At 35.7% G+C, this 24,539-nt stretch overlaps 1 protein-coding gene across 5 annotated transcripts in view; it reads right to left on the bottom strand.

The window, feature by feature from the left end:
* Nucleotides 1-24,539, bottom strand: part of IARS1 (isoleucyl-tRNA synthetase 1) — an 87,164-nt gene that overhangs the window by 56,724 nt on the left and 5,901 nt on the right. For 4 of the 5 annotated variants that reach the window (XM_039880356.1, XM_039880357.1, XM_039880354.1 and 1 more), the window contains 9 exons: nucleotides 23,416-23,541; nucleotides 22,732-22,888; nucleotides 22,353-22,472; nucleotides 20,274-20,356; nucleotides 19,039-19,156; nucleotides 9,072-9,219; nucleotides 6,123-6,210; nucleotides 5,764-5,824; nucleotides 2,343-2,438 (listed from right to left, as the gene is read on the bottom strand). In XM_039880356.1, the coding sequence (XP_039736290.1) occupies nucleotides 2,343-2,438; nucleotides 5,764-5,824; nucleotides 6,123-6,210; nucleotides 9,072-9,219; nucleotides 19,039-19,156; nucleotides 20,274-20,356; nucleotides 22,353-22,472; nucleotides 22,732-22,888; nucleotides 23,416-23,534 (990 nt within the window). In that variant the 5' untranslated portion in view covers nucleotides 23,535-23,541. The remainder of the gene's footprint in view (nucleotides 1-2,342; nucleotides 2,439-5,763; nucleotides 5,825-6,122; nucleotides 6,211-9,071; nucleotides 9,220-19,038; nucleotides 19,157-20,273; nucleotides 20,357-22,352; nucleotides 22,473-22,731; nucleotides 22,889-23,415; nucleotides 23,542-24,539) is intronic. The other variant, XM_039880358.1, reaches the window with a different exon arrangement.

Genomic DNA, 24,539 nt, shown 5'->3' on the forward strand with positions numbered 1-24,539 from the left:
CCACATAAAGGTATAAGGCATGACCTGATGTGCATATGGATTTGCATCCTGTCAAGAAGCACCTGAAAGATGCCAATATTGATCTAAATCTGTAGTATTCACTTTATAAAGAAGTGACCTGGGCTCTAGGTAGCAAAGCTTGCCTAGATTACATCACAGTACTTCAGGAAGATATTTTGAGTAGTGTTAACAATAATTAGAGTAAATATATAAAATGTCAGACAGTGGTCAAACTTCACAATGATGCTGCAAGGAAGGCTAACTGGTACACTAGATTTTAACGATGTGTTCCCCCTGCAAAACCCAACAACTATTCCCATTTTACAGATGAGGAAATGGCAGCACGTAGAAATAACTCAGCTGGAAAGTGGCAACACTCACATTCAAAACCAAACAACCTGTCTCTGGAGTCCACAGTCTTCACCACTGTGCCATGCTGTCCAAATCAAAAATGAAAGGGATCGTCTTATGCTAAATATTGAAATCACATTCTGGTTTGACTCCAAGACAAGATACAAAGCAAATATGCTTCCACCTGGGCCTGTGTTTAACTCTCACTGTGCTGAAGGGCTGCCTGGTGTGATACAACACGTGGGTGTGCTAACAGCCAGGGGAGTGACAGCCTGGCCATTAAGGAAGACCCAAAAAGCATCTGTGTGACAGACAGGAAAAGCTCCGAAGCTGAGCGATTTGAATTATTTAGTGGAGAACAAACAGCTCTACCCACTTCAACTAGCTAAGAGAAGCATTCCTGAATGGAGCCAGAATGACTGTTGATGTGCAACACGTCATGCAGAAGTATAGACTCTGTAGATAGATCACATAGCGTATCGCCTGGCAAAGATGGCACATAGGAGGTCTTTTAGAAAATCTCTACCAAATGGTGTTAAAAGTTGCAGTTTAAAGACCTGATCTATAACATTAACCTGCAGGGCATTCAGGACAGATATATAAGGTATTACTATAGTAAATGACAAATTACTCACATTTCAAAAAATCATGAAGTTATCTTTTTATTATTTAGTTATCAGCAGAGCAACCATATCAGTTGACTCTAAAACTGTTATGAATAACTGAAATATGACTAGTTCCTAAAACTCAGTAAACAGTATTATCAAGATTGCTTCCACACAATTTGAATATTGACCAAGTATTAGGCAATATTAAGAAATTATTAATTTTATTGGGTTTAACAATGGCATGGTGGTTATATTAAAAATAAAAGTCCTTAGCAATTGGGGATGTGCACGGAAGTATTTGCAGATGAAAGATAGGATGTTGAGGATTTGCTTCAAATCCCTTCAGTCAAAATAAAGGCACAGGAAAAGGGGAAGGAACAAGATAGATAAAATGGAATTCCCAAACTACTGATAACTCATGCAGTTGGATGATGTAAACACAGAAATTATTTTAATATTTTCTTTACTTTTCTGTATTAAAGATTTCCATAATAAAATCCCTGAAGTATGGAAACAAAATGACCAAGGGAAAGACTAGCTTGCAATCCCTATCGCTGACAAAATGATCAAGCTGAGAGGAGTCTAGGTCCTCAGCAGACATTACACTGGCAGCAGCAACTGTGTACACTCTTACAGCGTCAAGCACTGTGTTAAACACTCTCTACAGAAGATTCCACTTAATTCAAGCAGGTTTTCAGACAAGCAGGCAATAATAACATTACAGAGGAGGAAAAGGAAATCCAGACATGCCAAGTAACTCATCCAGGGACTGCTGGTTATTGCTGGTTTACTCTAAAAGCATCCCCTTAATCCTCTTAATACTCATTAATGCCCTTAATACTCTTCTATTTTATTCACATACAAATTACATTAAAAATATTACATTAAAAAAAAAATTGCTCTGGGCAAAAGTGAAAATTAACCATACCATACAGCTTTGAGAAGAGGTCAAAATTCTCCCTCTGATCATGCAGTATATAGTCAACACTGCTGCAGTGAGGGAACCTTTTTGCATTTTGATGGTTGTGACTGCATGACTCTATGCTATTGCCAAAACTCATAGAATCACATATCATAAAGAACAAAAGTGTAATGTACATAAATTATGAATGAATGAAAATATTGCACACCTTTTAGAAAGACTAAACACCTAGTAACACATAGAATTTAGCCCACCATTTTCAGAAACCAGCTCAGGGTGAAAAGAAATTGCAGATACAAGTTTTATAAGCAATCTTTGAGGGCAATGAGCCTGAAAAGAGGTTGACCCCATCGCTTAAGCAAGAGCAGTGAGACACACACACGTGCACGCACATGCGTACACATGTATACACACACACAGTGGCCACGGACATTTACTTCTTATAAATTTATACTACTCACAGCACCAAAGTAAGGAGCTTGGTGTACAACCCCAGTGCCTTCTTCCTCTCTCACATAGTTGTCAACAAGCACAGTAAAAGCACCATTCTCTTTGCACTGGAAAAGAAACATTAGCAGGCTTAAAGGATGAAACACTACCATGTCATCATATTAATTTTGTAACAGTTTTTAGAGCCTGAAAAACTTTTTTCCCCCTCTTGTAAATTTGTATTTTAGATTCTTCTTTGGAGTAAAAAATACTCTTCAGCTGTTTACAAGGTAATTTCTGAGCTGTAAAAACTCCATGTTTCTCCATTATATTTCCTCATTCAATCTTGGCTGTCACAGTCAGACAGAAAGAAAGTGTGAGGACCCTTTTATCTTGCATCTGCACCAGAATCTTGGCAGCAGACAGTAACAGCTCCAGGTGAAAAACTTATAACATGCAAAATTATTTTCAGCAACAAAAATGACAGAATAATTCAGATTGAAAACAAACATGCTAATTCTATACATTATTCCATGAATAAAGATTCACCATTTGTAAATGGAATAATTATCTAAATATTTGCAGAGAAAAATTTCTAACTTCCTCAGTACAAAACCGGGCATTTTTATTAGTTCTCTTGGACCCCACCCCACTTTGTCTTCCAGCATGCAGTTTATTATATGGCCTCAGAAAATATGTTCCTTAAACTACTCCCTTCCTGGTATGTAGTTGACCCTTGAACAACAAAGGGGTTAAGGGCACCCACCACAACTTAGTTGAAATCTGAGTATAGCTTTTGACTCTACAGCTGGCCCTTAGCAATCTTAATTCCACCAATTGCAGATCGAAAACTATATTTTCAGTCTGCCGTTGGGAATGTGAAAAACTGCTTTCGATCCACAGTTGGTTAAATAAAATCTGTGAATAAGTGAATCTACGCACTTTAAACCCTTGTTCAAGGGTCAACTGTATTTTCGATCACCACATATGCTTTGCTTCTCTTTCTCCTTCCAGTCCAGCTCAAGTTACTCAGTTGTAAAAGGCAAACCTTGAAAGAAACATGATGGGGGAGCCAAGAGTCATGAGTTTAATTTCTGGGCACTCCACCCTCTCTAACACGAAGGGGGAATGTTCTCATTTGATTTCCTTTGCAACAATAGAGTCAGGCCCATAAACACAAAGCTACAGACCTCCTTTTTTCACTTTTATCTCTAAATATTTGTTTTCATATACCCTTTGTTTTAGCCAAACTGACCCTTTACTTTCTTACCTCTCTGCCTTTGTAAAAATGATTTTCAAAATTAAACCTATAATCCTGTGAAAAAGGTATTAGCATTTCCATGTTCTAAAAATATTCTGGTTGTATTTGCATTTCACAGGTGAACAAACTCAGAACAAAGATAAAATGGTTTGCCCAAATCACACAACCAGCAATGACAAAGCTAGGACCTGAAACAAGGTCTTTTGTATCCAAATACATCATTTTCAACTACAGCATAGCTCCTTAATTGTTTGGCACTTGCTTAAAACTAAACATAAAAAATAACCATAAATTTTAAATTGCTGTAACCCAAATCACACCTAGAAATGTTTTTGATGTGGTATGACAGGTGCCAAAGGGTATTTCTTCAATGGTTTAAACATGGAGAAAGAATATGTATATCCTTAAAATCAGATGTATCCTTAAAATCAGGAACAGGGAACCCACAGGTATCTTATTGTTTATAACTGTAGACCAAGGAACCCCACAGTGTATTCCTCCTTCTCGGGATCCAGCTCTGGATCCTGCCCCACTGAGGCTGAGCTGGGTCTGCAGTCACTACTGAGAGCGGCAGTGCTGTCTTTCCATGAGAGCACTTACTCTCATAGCTCCCATTTAATATTTTACATGTTTACCTTAGGTATAAAGTGGATGACTCTGTCCTAAGTCAAAGAATTTGTAGTATCTGTCTAAAAGTCATGGAAGGTCCTAGACATTTCAGAAAACTAATTGAATAGACAGGTGTTATTCAACTTAATTCTACAGAGTGCATATTCCAGACAGACTTCTGACTTAACCCCAAATTCCTATTTAGAGTGTTCATGTGCATTGTTTGAGAGGAGTGAGACTTCTTCAGGTTCTCAATAGGGTCTGTAATTCAGAAAGGGTAAGGCTCACTGATCTAGTGGAAGTTTTAAGACAAAAACGAATAAGTTATAAAACAAAATATAAAAGATATACAAGAGAAGAATTCAGTATGGTATTTTAACAAAGGGAGAAACCAAAAAGGCATTTTAGAAAACGCTGTTTTTTAGATGGCATCAGAGTTCAGCCTTGAAGAGTGTACTGAACTCGAACAGATATGACATTAGAGAAAAGTGAAGGATTTTTTAAACAGAAGGATAACTTAATGAAAATAAAGACAGAGTGGGAGGAAAAGAAAGGGCAGTTAGTTTGAAGATATGTTTAAAGCAACATTATAGGGGATGTGACTATGCAGCAGGTTTGCCTCATGCCAAATGGAGAACACTGGCAAGGAATGTGCTGGCAACTGTCTATAGGATCACAGGGAGGGACCAGATGAGGCAAAGCATAGGAATACCCAGCAGTACCACCAGCAGTAACATGATAGGAGGAAAAGGGCCACTAATTAGGAGATGAGAAACATGGGGAAACACTTAAGGTATATGAATGTAAAGAGACAGATGTGAGCGATATTGTAAACTGAACCAGAAGAGAGGTAAGCAAATGTTTTATCTTGGGCTATGATGTAAGGTTTGCCAGCTAATGCTATGCCCAGCTGAATATAATTTTTATATAATATATAAAGCCAAGTCTCATGGTATTGCTCATCATTTTACTCTATGACCTATAAATAAGGATCAACAGGAAATTCCTGCTGACTTTGTTCTCTCATTGTTAGTGGGGTTTGCAATGATTGCTGAGAATTCTGTTATCAGACTATGAAAACTACATAAAACAGCTTTATGACTCCTAAGGAAACTAAGTTACTAAATGTAGGAGCTCTGTTGTGTTACCTAGATTTAAAGCACCCACTCTGTCAATTTCCTTAAAATTAACTCTACTTTTACAGTTTTATTCTGAGCACTATCCTAAATTTATTAAGAAAAAAACAAAAACAACCCACAACAAACCAACCCTCATATTCCTGGATGACATGCAGACTATAAGCAATAAAAATATCCACATCAAATGTAAGTGATTTCTTAAGTAATTTGAAAAAAGTATTTTAAAAATTCCTATAAGATTTTAACTGTTAGAATAAGAAGGCGACCTGAACAGAATTTAATTTTGTTAATATTGAAACAGGTTTCTGGACTGAGCACACTCATAGAAACAATGTAATAATAAGATAATGTGAACACCACTCCAGTTGTCATCACACTGCTCCAGTTATCCAACACTGTACACCGTCTGTGGAGAGAGCCTGTGGTGGAGGTGCCTAAGCTCACCTTCACAAAATAGTCAAACAGGGGCCTGTATTTCTTGCCTTTGAGACAGGCACCAGGAAATCTAGAAAAAGGAGAAAGGCAAACTCACAATTAGATTTAAATTGTCAAGGAAATGAGGCTGCAGCCACATCAAGTCACCACTCCCTTCTGGTTTATTTGTTCCTTAGTCATTAGTGCTGGAACATGTTACCTGAATGTACTAGTACTTAAAACTTAAACAGGTACTTAAGTACTTCATATTTAAAATGGTGTTAGTACTTAAAACTAAACTTGAGTAATATATCTTTTGGGTTATAAAGTGTGTTACTTTTTAAAACTAAAGACATACACACTCACAAATCGATGATTTGTATATTTACCTTTCAAGGATCTCATAGTCACTCTCCAATTTATAGAGGGCTGGTAATCGGGCTTCCATTAAAATCAGTAATTTTCCTCTGATAATGTCTGTAAGAGCAATGGAAAAAGTGGACTTCAGTAATATTTAGACTTTGGCTTATTCTACATTAGACATGCATCAGTATACTTTTTCCTTTGGGTGCTCCGGTATCACCTGCATCCAGTGTGCCTAGCACTCACAGAGAAATACTGAAAAGAATGCTAGGACACACAGCTTTCTAGACGAAATTGACAAAAAAAAAGAAGAAATCAAAGGCTATTAGGCTATCAGTTGTTGTTAATTGCATCTCTATCCATTTTAAGTAAATTAATCTTAATTTTCTTCTAGCAAATGTAATATATATAAATATTTCAAAGTCATATTAACAAACAAAAAAGTTTACAAATAAAAGTCCCCTGTAATCTCATCTACCCTCAGGCACTATCATCTGAGTGGCTATTCTTCCAGGTAGTTTTCTATGTATAATAACAGTAACATACATATTATGTGAATGGGTAATTAAAAAAAATAATTGTGAGACATAACAATATAGTTATTTATTTTCACATAATATATTGTGAACATCTTTTACTATATTAGCACATAAATATCTTTCTCATTCTTTTAGATACTTCTACAGTCCTCCATTCTAACGGAAGTACAAGTTATTTTTCACATACCAACTAATCCTACACATTTAAGTTGTTTTCAAATTATTACTACTATGAACATTGGGATGAGTATCCTTGTATGTATCTTTGTACACTTACTGGAAATTCTTCTGATGGCTACTACCTCAGGAAGAAAAAAGCTGGAACACATGTATAAACATTTAAAATTTAATAGATATTAATAAATTGCCTTACAAAAACTTAGACTAATTTAATTTAAACTCCCACCTATAAAGTATGACATACTCAAGATTTTACTAGTGCCTCTGACATACATTCAGTTCACTATAAGAAAAATGAGAATCTATGAATCATTGTGAAGGCTTCTGCAATTCACTGAAAAACTGCCATAAATAAGTCTGCCAACAACCAACTCTGACCTCCCAAGAACTTCATTATAAGTGGAGTCTACATTTTCTGAATAAAACCCAGGAAGTACAAAAGGAATATATAGGTAGGGGAGCCACATGATTGAAATCTCAGCCAGAAGGCCTCTAAAGCTGTCAGGCTCACTACAGAATGGCCATTTCTCATTGGTGACACAGGGAACTTATGCAGACAGAAATGAAACTGCCCAGAGAAGCAGCTACAGACACCAGAGCGAGGTTTTTGTGTATAACAGCTCTTTTCCAGCAGATAGTGTAAGAAACCAATTCTTGGTCCTATCCATTCCCAAGGCACAGTTAAAAAATAATAAAAATACCTGTTTTCTGACTCCCAATTCTCTACCATTCCTTTCTCAATATTTATCTCTTGCCAGCAAAAGCTTTTGAGGATCCAAGTGACTGTCATGTAAGGCAGAATTTTTTTCCTGGCTATGAGTTTCTCTTTTATTTCCCTGGCTTCCCTCTTCCTCCACAAACTATCAAAACCTGAAGGTATCAATCTTCTTTTTTCATTTAAGTCTCTTTAGAAAGCACCTCATTAAGACTATGGTTAACTCTCCGCCAGGGAATATTTGAAAGGCAAAGTCAAGTTCTGGTACCTATTCTGTGATATTAGAATTTATAATAAATATATATTTGGTCTTAATCTCTGTTCCTGGCAGAGCTCCTAAAACCCTTAGAACTTCCTAAGTAATGAGAGCCATGTAGCTCACCCCTGTTCCATGGAGACAGAAGTTCCTGTACCCAAGACCCTTCCAGACCTCGCCTTATGAACTTCTTCATCTGGCTGCTTATGTGTATCCTTTATAATATCCTTTTATAATTAACTGGTAAGCCAATAAGTACAATGTTTCTGAGTTCTGTGAGCCCTTAAGCAAATCAAGAGAACCTGAGGAGGAGGTTGTTGGTTAGTGAGAAGTATAGGTGTCAACTTGGACTTGTGACTGGAGTCTTAAGTGGCGGTGTGGTGCTGGAGAGAGGTCTTGTAAGATGGAGCCCCTAACCTGTGGGATCTGATGCTAACTCTAGTATCTGAATTAAGTAAACTGCTTGGTGGTATTGAGAAAAGAGACATCAGAGATTCTTAATACCGACAAGATGCCACCTCTCTAAATCTCTGGTTCTTCATCTATAATAGGGACATGATGTGCAAAAGTGTATTAAAATCTAAAAATTATAAAGAATTCTTACTTTTTATATCTGTGTACTATTTTAATTTTTGTGTATTACATTTTCAATCTGTTAAAGAGAAAACCACAGGCCAAAAATGGCATCACTTATGCTAAAAGTCTATGATAACAAACGTAAATTTATTACCTGACCTAATTGCTGTTTCCATCTCTCTCAGAAACATTCTTTATCAGCTAGTCTGGAATGTTCTGGTCAACACCAAGGAGGTAATCTGTCATATGGGCTCTCTCCATCTCTTCCACCCCCATAGAAAGAAGAGTCAACATACATGATAAAAAACTCTTGCTATTCACCTCCTACCCCCTAAAAAATGTCCTGGTCTAAAAATAATCCTTTTTTTTTTCTTTCTCTAATAGCTCCCTTGCTCCACCCTTCTTCCTAGAAAAACCTTCCACTTTGGACAACTCGTAGGAGCACCCTTCTAGTTGTTAGACAGAATGCTGCCCACTTAATAAAGCCAATCAGACCTTCAAATTTACTTGGCTAAATTTTATTCTTTAACAGGTTAGAAATGAAAACAAAACAAAACAAAACTTTGAGGTTATTTTTCTGATTAAGTCTAATGCTTTTTCAAAAAATTCTATTTGTACTCCAAACAAGAAATATCAATTTCATCCTTTCCCAAAAAATGTCAAAATTACCTTATCCATATCAGTCATAAGTAACCAGGCTCACACTTACCTTTAATCTTCACATACTGCATATCTGGATTAACACACAGGGCAAGGTTACTAGGCAAAGTCCAGGGAGTAGTTGTCCAAGCAACTAAAGATATATTTTCATCTTCTTCCAAAGGGAAAGTTACAAATATTGAAGGATCTTGAACATCCTGAAATAAATGAGATAAAGTATTCTTTTACAAAATCCACAAAAACAGACATAGAAGAAAAAGGAACTAATCCTAAAGAATAAAAATAAATTGACTTTCAGAATAAACCGAGCTTTTAAAACACCATTTGCTCTATTTATAAAAATAAAATATAAAGCAAGAAATTCCAAGTATTTTTTAATATTTTAAAATTTTAACAATTACCTCAGTACAATTATGCACTACATAACAATGTTTTGGTCAATGGACTGCAGGTATGATGGTGATCCCATAAGATTATAATGGAACTGAAAAATTCCTATTGGCTAGTGATGTCACAGTCTTCCTAAGGTTGTAAGGCAATACTTTACCCAAGTACTTAGCATTGTTACAACTGCCAACAGTATTCAATACAGTATTCAATATATGCTGTATAGGTTTGTAGCAGAGGAACTATAAGAGAACAGAATTTGTCATCCCCAAATGTGATTATTTTAGGCTGATTTTTAAGAAACAGCAGATATGGGAGAAGCTCTGAAACCAAGTAGAAATTATCCTTTGTAAAAGACATTTCCATTTGTAAGGAAAATTTCCATTTGTAAGGGTGTCTCCCCTCCCTGTACCACCAGGCAGAGAAAGACTATCTCTAGAAACTTCTATCGATGAAGAAGACCACTATGTAAATCTACGCAGCAACCTTACTTTTGTTTATTGTGCTTTTCCTGGTAACCTCCCATAACTGATCCCTATCACCCCAACATCTTTTGTCTTCAGCTGAAGATGGTATGTAAGGTGATGGCTTCAGCTGTTTTGGCAGCTTACTCATTTTCCTGGGTCTCTCCCATGTATATAGGAGGTATACGTGTTATTAACTTAATTTTGTTTTTCTACTGTTAATCTGTCTTTTATTACAGGGATGTCTCAACCAAGAATCCAGAAGGGTAGAGGGAAATTATTTTTCTTCTTGTACAGAACAATAGGCTATACCATACAACCTAGGTAGTAGTAGGTTTATGTAAGCGCACTGCAATGTTCACACAAGGACAAGTTTGCCTAAAAGATCCTTAAGAGAAGCATGACTGTAGTCACAAACAAAACATTTTAATTGTATCAAAAGGGATATATAATGGAGGTTTTGTAACCACATGTAGATTTCATTTCTTTAAGATAGTCTTTTCTCTGATTCAAGCAGGCTTAGCCTGCTATAATGGCATTGTGACTCGCTTGCCTTTTCCACCCTTACACTTCCACCTTTTTATGCCTCCTCCCTTAATCATTGAGCCTTAGGACATAAGGTTTCAGCCAGTTGCAAATCTTTTAAGAATGAAGCTTCAAGTCAATGGATCATGAAACCATAAGTTTCGGTTAAACTAAGGATAACATCTTGGCTTTAGGTATGTTTTAGATCCAGACCATCTAGAAGGAACAGACCCACAGACCATGGGACCAGATGGGATGACACCATAGCTGATTCTAGAACCATGATAGGCATGATAATCAATTACCCACAACCCCACCTACCTTAGTTTCAATTTTTCCCCTATGTAATCTATTTCCTTGAGGCACCCGCAGAGTCAGTTCTTTGCGAGCCACAGCTTGCTTGTGTCTCCAGGACTCGCAGCTCTCTAATATAAATGCTTAATTTCTTTGCTGCAAAACTTGTACATATCTCACTAACTTAGATGCAAGCAAACAGGGGGACCCTTTTGCTCCAGTAACAGTTTCACTATTACAATAATCTATTTTATAATAAGTTCATAAAGAGGTAGATCAACAAAATAACTATTTTGGAAAATAGTTATTCTTTATTCCAAAATCTAAAAATGAGTCATTTTGAAATATCATATACTTGAAAAATTGTAATATGCCCAAATTGTAACAGAGTGAAATGCTAATTTCAGCTTCTCTGACTCCATCTTGTTCAAGGCTTTGCTTCCATGGCCTTCAGGTTAATAGCTTGTGCTTAGTCTTGCATATAGACATGCTAATCATTAGAGGAATTCTGCTTGCCACTTGAGTTTTATAGCCTCTTTACCAGAAATTGCCTCTCCCAAGGAGATAAGGAAAGTATGTACAAAAATAATGATTGCTTACCAAAGATTTGACCTGCCTCATACCAACTAGTCAACCTACTAAGAACAAAGAAGTTTCACAAACATCCTAGAACTGCTGTCTATAGTTGTCAATCACCGCTTGCTCCTCCTTTCCCCCCTTCCCTTGACATAAAAGAAGGATGAATTCTGTACTTTAAGATATTTTTTTAGGACACTAGTCCGCCATCTTCTCAGCTTGCTGGCTTTCTGAATAAAGTAGCTTTCCTTGCTTCAACACCATGTCACTTGACTCACTGGCTGTTGGAACCTTGGACTTGGTTACAATATTAATTCGGTTCATTAAAGAAAAAAAGAAAAAAACAAAGCAAAGCTTAGTGGCAACCAATACACAATTATAGAATGGTAAAAGAGAAAAAACAAAATGCTAAGTGTTGGTGGGATGGAAAGTAATCAGAACTATCTAATGCAGGGGCCCCTAACCTCTGCACAACAGACCGGTATTAGTTCACAGCCTGTAAGGAACTGGGTTGCACAGAAAGAAGAGAGTTGGCTGGAAGTGAGTGAAACCTCATCTGTATTTGCAGCTGCTCCCCAGTACTAGCATCACTGCCTCAGCTCCACCTCTGATTATCAGGCTTTAGCTTCTCATAGAAGCACTAGTCTCTGGTGCCAAAAAGGTTGGGGACTGCCGCTAGTCTAGTGGGAGTATAAGTCAGCATAACCACTTTGGAACACTCTATGCTTGTATCTATTAGAGTGGGGGCAGCAAGACACAGCCCACAAGTTAAATCTGGCTGTCACCTGTTTTCATATACCCCAAAAGTTGAGGATAGTTTTAACAGAGTTGAAAGAAGACCATCTGGTTCACAAAGCCTAAAAAATTTACTATCTAACATTTTACGGAGTTTGCCAGCTCTGAAATTGGAACTAATTGTAAGTTATAACCCCTGACTCGACAATTCCACTCCTGGGTATATATCCAACAGAAATATGTATATTAAATGCTCCCCCAAACCAAGTTCTAGAATGTTCACAAAAGCACTGAAGAAGGGCCCGGACGGGATCTCTGTAGTACAGAGGCCTCACAGTGTCCTCGGCTTCACTTTTCCTTGCCCTACAGCTTAACAATAGATTTTCCCCAGTGCTCTGACCCAGAGCGGACCCAGAGGAATGTCCCCTGCCATTGAAAGTTGCCCTGAAACTTATGATTAATGCTCTTATGCTTACTGATCACAACCCTTCTGGCTACTATTCTTTCCAGACTACTCCCATCTTTGTTCCTGCGTTACTAACGCCACCAGAGGACCACGTTGCCAGAGGAAAGACTCCGTAAATCACAACAGACCCACTTCCAACCCAGAATGATCATGTAGCCCCTGGAATAATGCCCAGACTTTCCCTTAAATACCCTAAACCCAACTGAGAAGGCAAGGCAGTTTTTGAAGGTGTTAACCTGCTGCCTTCTCAGATCACCCTGACAATAAACGCTTATTCTAAATATCCCAACTCCTGTGTTAGTCTATTGGCTAAGCGGCACAGGCAGCACAAGGCCCAAACTCAGTTGCTCTCCGGTTTCAGCACTATTGATAAGAACCACAAACTGTGAATTACCCAAATGCCCACCAATAGTAGAATAAATTAAATACCAGACAGTAATTAAAATGGTGATCTACAAACATACAACATGGATGACTTTCGCAAACATAATCTTGAGCAAGAAAAGCCAGGCTCAAAAAAGGACACACTGAATGATTCCATTTATGTATAATTTAGAATCAGCAAACAAATCAATGCTGTTGGAAGTGAGGGTGAGGAGTTGAATAGCTAAACTTAAGGGACCATGAGAAGGGAAAGCTTTTGACAGGATGATAACGTTCTTTATTTTATCTGGGTGTTGGCTTCACAGATGTATTCACTTTATGCAGAGTAGAGCAAGTAAATGGAGAAGCAGAAAAATGTTGTCTTATCATTAACCAGGCAATAGGTATTAAGATATAAAACATTAATTGTAGTAAGTACAGTAATGAACATATAAACCTCCTTCCCCAAAAACGAAAACAATGAAACAAAACCTCTAAAGGGAAACCTAAGTAAAACATTATAATGATTTCCTTTGAATACTGGGATTACAATTTTTTTCCCTTCTTTATATCTTCTGATGGCTTCCAATTTTCCGCAATGAGCATGAACTTCATAAATAATTGAATCAACCAGATCTCTAAAAACAAGAAATTTAGACAATATAATAAATAAATATTTTTATATACCACAAGCTTGGTTTATCTTTTGAAACAGATGGAAGCACTTTCTCTTTTAACTCGATTTACTTCTGTACACCTTGTCTTTCCAATAAGGGGAAGTAATTTGTTTACTTATGGAAGAGTATAACCTTTGAAAATTCTAGGAGCTCACAGCTATTATGGGGTTCTAACATGCAAAAATTTGGTCACCAAAGTAAATGCCACCATTACTACACAAGAATTTATATTAAAAATGTCCATAGGAACATTGGTTGTTACCATTTTTAAAAAAAGAAGCTATGCCCCCTACCAACGACTCAAATGTCTATCAAAAATGAATAAATAAATTGTAATCTATTTGTTAAATGAAACAGTTATGGCAGTTAAAAGTAAACTTATAGTTACATATATTGAGATGAAGAATCTTGACGACAGAAACATGGCGGAATGAGAGACCTCCCAGGATCTCTCCCCTTGAAATAATAAGCTCAACATCTAAAACTTAGAAAAAAACACCCAAACTGCACACCAACACGTCTGAGCAAGTGATCTGTGCATAATAGCTACCACAGGTCAGAACTCCAGGTGTCGGGTGGTGGACTGGGATGAGTAAAGAAGCTGCCTCTTGCATCCTCCGGAGCTCCCTACAGGAGGAGGGGAGAGGAGAAATGCGGCAAATTCCACGAACAGCCCTGCCTGGGAGAATTGTGAGCTCCACGCAGTGGGCGGCAGTGCCCAGGGACCAGGGCAGAAAACAGAGAACTGGGAATGGCAGAGAAACAACAGTTGATTATTACCAGCCCCAAGTGCAGAATGCCAGGCTGAGCTGCAGCCCCCAACCTCCAGAGAAAGGAAACAAATAACAAAATCAGGGATGAAAGAGAAATTAAGGGAGACACCACAGAAATACAAAGGGTCATATAAGAATACTATGAAAAAGGATATAACAAATATAATAACCTAGAGAAAACAGACCAGTACTTAGACTGAATGGACCTTCCTAGACTGAACTTCCTAGACTGACTCAAGAAGAACTGGAACATATAAATAGACTGGTCGGCAGTATGGAAATTGAAACAATCATCAAAAACCTACCAAAAAGTAAAAGTCCAGGACCAGATGGCTTCACTGGTGAATTTTACCAAACATTCAGAGATTTAATATCTATTGTCCTCAAACTCTTCTAAAAAATAGAAGAGGAGGCACTATTTCCTTACTCATTTTATGAGGCGAATATTACCCGAACACCAAAACCTGGTAAAGATAACACAAAAAAAGAAAACTACAGACCAGTATCTCTCATGAACACAGACGCAAAAATCCTAAACATGATAATAGCGATCTAAATACAGCAACATATTAAAAAGATTATACACCATGATCAAGTGGGCTTCATCCCAGCGGCATAGGGATGGTTCAACACACGCAAATCAATTAATGTGATACACCACATAAACAAATTAAAAAATAAGAATCATGATCATATCAATAGACGCAGAAAAAGCCTTTGACAAGTTACAGCATCCATTTATGATCAAAACACTTAACAAAATCAGTATAGAAGGAAAATACCTTAACATAATAAAGGCCATACATGATGAACCCTCAGCCAACATTATACTTAATGGTAAAAAACTAAAAATCTTTCCTCTATGATCAGGAGCAAGACAAGGCTGTCCACTATTGCCACTGACATTTAGTATAACATTGGATGTCCTAGAGAGTGCAATCAGACAAGAGAAAGATATAAAAGACATCCAAATAGGAAATGCAGAAGTCAAACTGCCATTATTTGTGGATGACATGATTCTCTATATAGAAAACCCTAAAGACTCCACAGGAACACTCCTAAAAACAATAAAGAAATACAGTAAAGTTTCTCAATATAAAATCGATGTTCAATAATCCATAGTGTTCCTATACTCTAATAATGAAGTGTCAGAAAAAGAAGTGAAAAAAATAATTCCTTTAGCAATTGCAACAAAAAGAATAAAATACCTAGGAATAAATCTAATGAATCATGTGAAGGACCTATATATTGAAAACTATAAAACCCTATTAAGAAATCGAAGAAGATACAAAGAAATGGAAAGATATTCCATTTTCTTGGATTGGAAGAATCAAACATCATTAAAATAATCTTATTACCTAAAGCATTATACAGATTTAATGCAAACTCATCAAAAGCTCATCAGCATTTTTTTAAAGAAATAGAACAAAAAATCATCAGATTTGTATGGAAGCACAAAATACCCCGAATTGCCAAAGCCATCTTGTGAAAAAAGAACGAGGCTATAGGCATCACTGTGCCCAATTTCAAAATATACCACAAAGTGACTCTAATGAAAAGAGCATGGTATTGGCAGCAAAACAGACACACGGACCAGTGGAACAGAATCAGGAGTCCAGAAGTAAACCTATGTTTAAATGGATGAGTAATTTTTTTGACAAAAAAGCGAAAAACATACAATTCAAGAAAAGAAAGCCTCTTCAATAAATGGTGCTGGAAAGACTGGAAAGCCACCTGCAAAAGAATGAAACTAGACTTAAAATGCATTAACTCAAAATGGATTAAGGACCTGAATATAAGACATAGTAAAATGCATAGAAGAAAACAGGAACGAAACTCAAGGACCTTGGACTTAAAGAGGATTTTAATAAATTTGACTTCAAAAGCAAGGGAAGTAAAAAGTAAAATAAATGAATAGGATTACATCAAACTAAAGAGCTTTTGCTCAGCAAAAAAAAATCGTTAACAAGGTAAAGAGACAACAATCTGAATGGGAAAATATATTTGCAAGCGATGCCTCTGATAAGGGCCTAATATCCAAAATATACAAAGAAGTCATACAACTGAATAACAATGGAAAAACAAACGATCCACAAATGGGCAGAAGACTTGAACAGACACTTCTCCTAAGAAGACATACAAATGGCCAATGAACATATGAAAAGATGCTCAATATTGCTAGCTATTAGGGAACTGCGAATCAAAACTGCAACAAGATACCATCTCACACCTGTTAGAATACCTGTAATAACAAATGTTGGAGAGGATGCAGAGAAAAAGAAACTCTTTAACACTGCTGGTGGGACTGCAAATTGGTACAGCCACTATGGACAACAGTATGGAGGTTCCTTAAAAAACTAAGAATTGATTTACCATATGATCCAGCAATCCCTTTATTGGGTATTCACCCTAAAGACTTGAAAACCCATTTCTGAAAATATATTTTCACACCAATGCTCATAGCAGCATTATTCACGGTAGCCAGGACATAGAAGCAACTTAAGTGTTCAAACATAGATGACTGGCTAAAGAAGCTGTGGTACATATATACAATGGAATATTATTCAGCCATAAGAAGAGATGAAATACCATTTGCAACAACATGGATGGACCTTGAGATAATCATGCTAAGTGAAATAAGCCAAACAGAAAAAGTTGAAAATCACATGGTATCACTTCTATGTGGGATATAAACCTAAAAGAAACAAATGAATAGGACAAACAAACAAAGACACATGGTCATGGACAACAGATTAATGGTTACCACAGGGTAGGAGGGAGGGGTAAGGGAGGCGGTAGATGGGGTAAAGTGGGTCAAATATGTGGTGACTTTAAAAAATTTTAAAAAATTTAAAAAAAAAGATGAAGAATGTTTAAAATACAATGTTTAGTATAAAAGACAAGGTGCAGAGTAAGTACAGCGTGTAAGATTTAAAAACATGCAGAACAATACTGATATTGTTTATGGATACTCATGTAGATAGTAAAAGTATGAAAATATGCATGGGAAAGAAACACTGAATTCAGCAGAGTGGTTACCTATCAGGATGTTAAGGAAAGAAATGGAAAAAAGAAAGGTACTGTAAATAAATTGTAAATAAAATTCACTTAGATAGAAATTAGAACCAAAGATCCACAACTATAAGTAATATGGATCACTGTCAGAAATATAACATTAAGTGAGAAAAGCTATATAGAAAAGAATACATAATGGATCTTGGCATTTCTACAAAGTACAAAAACATACAAAACTAATCAACTATTATCTGTAATATTTGGTTATTTTTTTTAAAAACGAGATGCATGTATTGAAACTCATCAAATAGTACACTTAAGATTTGTGCACTGAATTGTTTATAAATTTAACAATCTCCCTTAGCTACCTCCTCCCAAAATATAAGCAAATACTGATCTCTACTAATGACATACAAGAAGGAAAAAAAAAAACTAACACAAAAATGAAGTACCAATTTCTATAAAATATAGAGGACAGAAAAAATGTTAAATTAGACGATGGAGATGTTATCAGCAAAACTCATATTGTGGGAAATTCTACAAGACAAAACTTATCTCCTAAACAATAAAAGGAAAAGAAAAAAAAAAAAGATGAAAAAGGAGACCTTCAGATTAATACAGACCAAAAAGAGTTACTACCGTGAATGAACCTTCCTTACATCCTGTAAAGAAACAAACAAAACCCAAAAAACTAAAAAACTGCTGAGGGACAAAAGGTATGACACAAACTATGAGCTAAACACAAATGTGAATATAGATGACACCCAGTAATTAAAGAATTATAAAGTAGTTAATATTAAGAATGACTGATGATGACTTTTTAGGTGTGATAATGGTATTATGGTAATGTTAAAAAAGAGATAGTGCTTAGTGTTTGATTCTTTACATTTGTATGTGCTTAAAATATTTTAATAAAAAATGCAACACAATATAATCATAGAAGGATATTTAGGAGACAACAGGAATCATCACTCATACCTCACGAGGATTAGCAAAGATCAAGTGGGATGTATGAAAGTATTCTATAAGATGAAAAGTGCTTTTGGAATGCAAGTTTTAATAATATAATTTCCAATCTGAGCATGAAATAAGAGTTGCAAAAAACCTAATGTCTGTCAAAAACAAAGAGGCTTAGATAAACTCTCAGAGATGAAAACACGTCTCCTACATATACACATGAGAACAGGTAGTTCAAATAGTTTCAGAATAGTTACTGTCTTTACTATCTATCTAGATAAGGCAAAGCAGTATACTTTACTAACATCAGACATGTCTAAACTCTTTTATCATACCAACGACAGCAGGATATTCCATTTATCAGAGAAAAAATCCTATTACTGTGCATCAATCTCAAATCAGATTTTTCCCCAAATACCTCTAACAAATAAATGAACTATGAGGTCCCAGATGAGGCATAAAAAACCACCCAAACGACCCTTGTGAAACAGTGACTTGAGGCAAACAGGGTAGAGCTAAACTTATTAACCAAAGAGAGGCACAAAGATATGGTCAAAACAAGCAAAACCTATCACAAATCTCATGGAGAAAAAAAAAAATCCCTCGTTTTTAATCTTAACAGAGCCTTGGTTCAGTGACTGGCAACATCACCAGCACTCGGTTAGAAAAGATCATACTGACAAGACTCCCCAGGCTAACGTTACACATTGGGACTAGTACCTTGATCACCGTAATCATTTAACTTCCATGAACATAACTTAATGCCCAATGATGTCATACATACCTTGTAATTCTGGTGAGATTCAAAGTTGGAAAGTGGAGTGTTACAGGCAGTGGAAAAGGGCATGACTTTCATACCTCTATAAATAAGGCCTTTATCATAAAGTTGTTTGAAGACCCACCTAGCAAATAAAGAGACGAAGTTTTACAATAATTAAATAATCAAAATTCTGTTTCCCCAAATGCAAACATTTATGCTGGTTTCCGTTCATAGAGTTTGTGTCAATCAAAGATGTAAAAACACAATGTCTCTCAACCAAAGACTAGCTGGTAAATTACAATAGATCAGTATAATTAGATATTATAAAGACATAAGAGTCTAATATTTGTTGACATGGAAAGATGGTCATGATTTAATGTGACTGAGAAGTTAACTGACACCATATTGTATATAATATCAATTACTGTATAATTATATAAAACTGTACATTATCAGTATACATAGTTACATTTTTCAGGAATGCTGAAAAAACATATTTTCACTAATATTTCAACTATGGCTGAAATTTCAATTTTTGTTTTTCTTAATAGTTTCTTGATATATTGCTTAAATTTCATGATAATGGGTAGTTTTACAATGCCAAATTTAAAAAAGTATAAACCATTGGGATTAGGATCAGATCTCTCTCCTACAACTGGCCAAAAACTTTATTAAGTACTTAACATGTTGCTTTAAGCTAAATGTACCAAGACACTGCAAATGTCAACAGGTTCTCCTGTGGTGACCACTCACCTCTCTCAATTGGATGCCAGAATGCACTGGTGAGAACCCTTACATAATTCATTTAGAAATTCACACAGGAGTAAAACTTTACTCCTATGTCCCTGTCACAATAAATGAATTAAACCCTCTCTCATTTGCTAAAATACATTTATATTTATCCCAAACCACAGAATATACAAGAGTGAACCCTAAAGTAAACTACGGACTTTGGGTGATTATGATATGTCAGTGAAGGTTCAATTGTAACAAATGTACCACTCCAGTGGGGGGTGTTGACAATGGGGAAGGCACATGTGGGGGCACAGGGTATATGGGAAATTTCTGTACCTTCCTCTCGATTTTGCTGTGAACCTAAAAATGCTCTAAAATGTAGTCTTTAAGTCTTAAAACAAAATAAAGCTATCCCCAAAGATTTCAGATAATTGTGAACCTAAACACAAATTGATCCATGCTACAGCACCTCTCCACTAATATAACAGAATATTCATTATATGTACAATTTCGAATAAACCTACCAGACAGATTCCATGAATTGAGGATACAGAGTTTTGTAGTCATTGTCGAAGTCAATCCATCGGCCAAGTCTGGTAATAGTAGACTTAAAAATATAAATATTAGAGTTATTAGAGAATGATATTTGTTATTGTACATCAATGTGTTTTATTTCTATTATCACCAAGTATGATTTTGAGAAAACAGAATCAATGGTTCAAGAAAATCTATATTACAATCAACACACTATATAAGGTTAAAAACCAGTTTTTTTCCGGCATTCATTCTATAATGCAGATAATGATATTTACAAGTATTAATATATTTTTATGAAAGTCTATCAAAGCTACTATCTGGTAAACATCACAGATATAACTGTTCCTGGCTTGAATTATTAATGGATGCTAAAATTACTGAGTTAAAGTATAAAAGAAACAGATATTTGCACGGACTGTCCCTATAAGACACTTATTAATTACAAAGGAAAAACTCCAACTTTACAGAGGAGTTGAAGAAACCTGACCTGGTCACCTTAGTAAACAAAGTGAACATCATCAATGAGCCATATCGGTATCACAGGCCTCCAGATATGATAGACTGAGAGGTGCATGATGTTACTTCTGAGGTATTCTTTCCAAAAAACGCAAAACCTAAACTGAATCATGAGGAAACATCAGATATTGAGGGATAATCTACAAAGTAACTGGTTTGTACTCTTTAAAAGTGACAAGATCATAAATGACAAAGAAAGATTGAGGGAATGTTCCAGATTAAAGGAGACTAAGGAGGTATGACAACTAAACTCACTATGTGCTTCTAAACTGGATCTTGGATCAAAAATTAAAATTAGTGAGACAAATGGTTAAATTTGAATAGGGTCTGAAGTATTGTATCAATTTAAATTCTTGCTTTTGATAATTACACTATGATTATTGAAGGTGTTAGCTAGGAAGTGAGTGAAGAGTATAGGGGAACTCTTCATATTACTTTTGTAATTTTTAATAAGTCTAGATTATTTCAAAATGAAAAGTTTAAAAAATAAAAAAAAAATTTAAGGAAAAAAAAAAAGACCCATATACTTATTATAAGCATCACCAGGATTTTCCCCTACTAGTGACCAGGCAAGAAAGTTATATTAAGAGAAAATTGAGAAGCTTTGATCTTCAGGTTGATGAAATAAAGTTTTATTCACCAATGAAGAGAAGCTACTTAACGTCTGAGCAGGAAAGAGCAAGATGAACAGTCCTGGAGAGATAACTTGGCAGGCTCAGGTTGAGTTTAAAGAATATAAACAAGAGATCAATTAGGAGATTGTTACAGAAATGGAGCTAATGGTGGGTGAAGCTAAGGAAAGGTATAGGAATGAAAATAAATGACTAGATAAGAGACAGTAAGGAAAAAGACTTGATAGGATCTAGCATTTGATTTGATCATGAGGATTAATGTTTGAAGCCTAGAAGACTGAAACCATTGGCAGGATAGGGGATTCTAAAGAACAGTAAGTGATAAGATGGAGAAGATAAAAAAAATAAAATAAAAGCCAGACATATTTTTAAGTTGTACAGACAGATTAATCTAAGAGCCAGGGAGGAAACTGGGAGTTGAGGAACTTTGTTCCTAAGACCATAAGAACAAGAGAGCCCTGATAGCACCTGATAGTTACTTAACGGTACTAGCTGTGGGAGCTCTACCACTAAGAGTGGGCAAGATAGGAGTTAAATTAATATAACAATGGGTTTAAATTTTAATGGATTTTAACATCTGAATTTTTATATTACAACATTCAAGTTAATCTATTTGCTAGGATGGCCTGATCCCTGTTATATACTGTAGGTAGGTAGGAGATTAAATATAGAAGACTAATCAAGCACGAAGAAATAAGAAAAGAGAGGCTTCGGTTTAAGCTATAGTCTAGGTAATAGGATTGGAGGTGGAAGCTAAACACTCCTTTAAACAGGATGGTCGACCCCTCTTATGTCACAACCTCACATGGACAGACATACTTTTGGGAGCATCATAAAAAACACAAAGGACCATAAATCATTTCAACTTCCATTTAAATCAGAAGTTTTGTTCATTCTACTGAAAATAACCCAACATACCTTCCACTCAGTAGAATATCTCATCACGATTGCTCGGCATTGATTGTTATACTCCACAATCCCCATTTTGGTTACATCCTCTGGTCCTCTGATTCCTAGTGTCTTATCAATTTCATATTCCTGAAAATGTAGGATAAGATTGTTAACAACCCTACCCTACAAAACAAAATCGATTTAGCAACTCTAGAAAAATAAGATTTAAAAAAATTAGTTCTCAGAAAATCTAGAGAAAATGAACTGTAGAATTATGGAAATGAAGTAGAAGAAAGTCTGTTGTACTAATAATTAACCATACGTTAATATATTACTTGAAATGCTTACTAAATCTAATGCTTACTAAAAAATCAAAATATTATAAAGGCTGGTGACTCAAACATACCACTGGTAAGCCATGACAATCCCATCCAAATCTTCTGTCAACGTGAAACCCACTCTGGTGAGCGTATCTCGTAACTATATCTTTAATTGTCCCTGCAAGTATATGTCCATAGTGAGGCAGTCCAGTTGCAAAAGGAGGTCCATCATAGAAAGTAAATCTATAAGAGATAATAAAAATATGTTAAGTTACTTTAAAACAGATAGCAAAAATTCAGGACAACATTTTTCTATAGATGGCTCCTGTCACAGTGGAGTCTTCAGGGAGAAGAAAAGCAGTGAGACGAGGAAATTCAGATATAACTGATTAGGTTTTTACTGTAGGTCCTGGCTTCCAAAAAAGGTCGTTATGGTAGAGCTGGAGAGGCCTCCAGTGGGCCATCCATTCTTCATTTATTAGTTCCACAACATAATCCAAGTTATTAATCCTGATGCTGAATGATATTATTCATTAGTAAAATAGGGCAATAAATGACTATCTCATAGTTTTTGAGCATGTGAGAACCATGATAAAAAAAGAACTCATTCATTCAATGCATATCTATGACTGAGAGTACCCACTATATAGAGAGCTAAGAGACTCTGGGAAAATACAAAGATGAATAAAAAGTTCCCTTCTTAATGAAATGCAGTGAAAGAAATGACTTCTTAAGGACTCTACCCTTATGAAAGAAATTCACATACATACTTTGGCCTATGTTTTGACTGCTTTAAGCATTCTTGAAAACAATTAAATTCGGACCAGAACTGCAAGATTTTCTCTTCTTCAGCAGGAAAATTGATGTTTTCTGGAACTTGTTGAACCATTTTGTTGCTGCAAAAGAAATCAAATTTATTGTCCTCAAAAGTCAAGGGATAATAGAGTACATATATTAAAATGACCGTACATATTACTACCTGATACTACATGGTACTTTAAACATAATTGCAGCTTTTTTGAGGTAAAGTTCACATAGCATAAAATTCATCCTTAATAAAGTGTACGATTCCATGGTTTTTAGTATATTCACAAGGTTGTGCAATCATCATATGCTCTAATTCCAGAACATTTTCATCTGAATTTTTGTATTACAACATTCAAGTTAATTTGCTCCAACCCTACCCTCTAAAACCCTATACACATTAGCAGTCACTCTTCATTCCCTCCTTCCCCTGCCCTCCAACAACCATAAATCTGCTTCCTGCTTCTATAGATTTTCCTATTCTAGACATTACATATAAATGGAATCATGTATATATAGCCTATTTTCTCTGGCTTCTTTTACTTAGAATTGTTTTCTAGCTTAGTTCATGCTGTCATATGTATTCCTATTTCATTATTTTTTATAACTAATAATATTTCATTATATGGATATGCCATATTTTGTTTACCCATTCATCAATTCATGGACATTATGATTGTTTCCACTTTTCGGCTATTATGAACACTGTTGCTAAGAATATTCATGTGTAAGTTTTTGTGTGGACATATGATTTCAGTTCTCTTGAGTATACATTTAGGAGTGAAACTGGTAGGTAACTCTGTGTTTAACTTTTTAAGAAACTGACAAAATGTTTTCCAAAGCCGATGCACCATTTTACATTATTCCAGTAGTGAATGAGGATTCCAGTCTCTCCAAGTCCTCCTTCCTTATTACCTATTATTGGATTACAGGACATCTTAGTGAGTAGGAAGTGGGACCTCAGTGGGGTTTTGATTTGCATTTCCCTAATGACTTGCGATGTTGAACATGTGCTTATTGTTCATTTTTGTATCTTAGCTCTCTACTCATCCTTTGCCCAGTGTTTAATGGAGTTGTCTTTTTATTGTTG

This window comes from Pteropus medius, unplaced genomic scaffold, assembly GCF_902729225.1.
Source record: "Pteropus medius unplaced genomic scaffold, Ma_sr-lr_union100, whole genome shotgun sequence".
NCBI classification, from domain to species: domain Eukaryota; kingdom Metazoa; phylum Chordata; class Mammalia; order Chiroptera; family Pteropodidae; genus Pteropus; species Pteropus medius.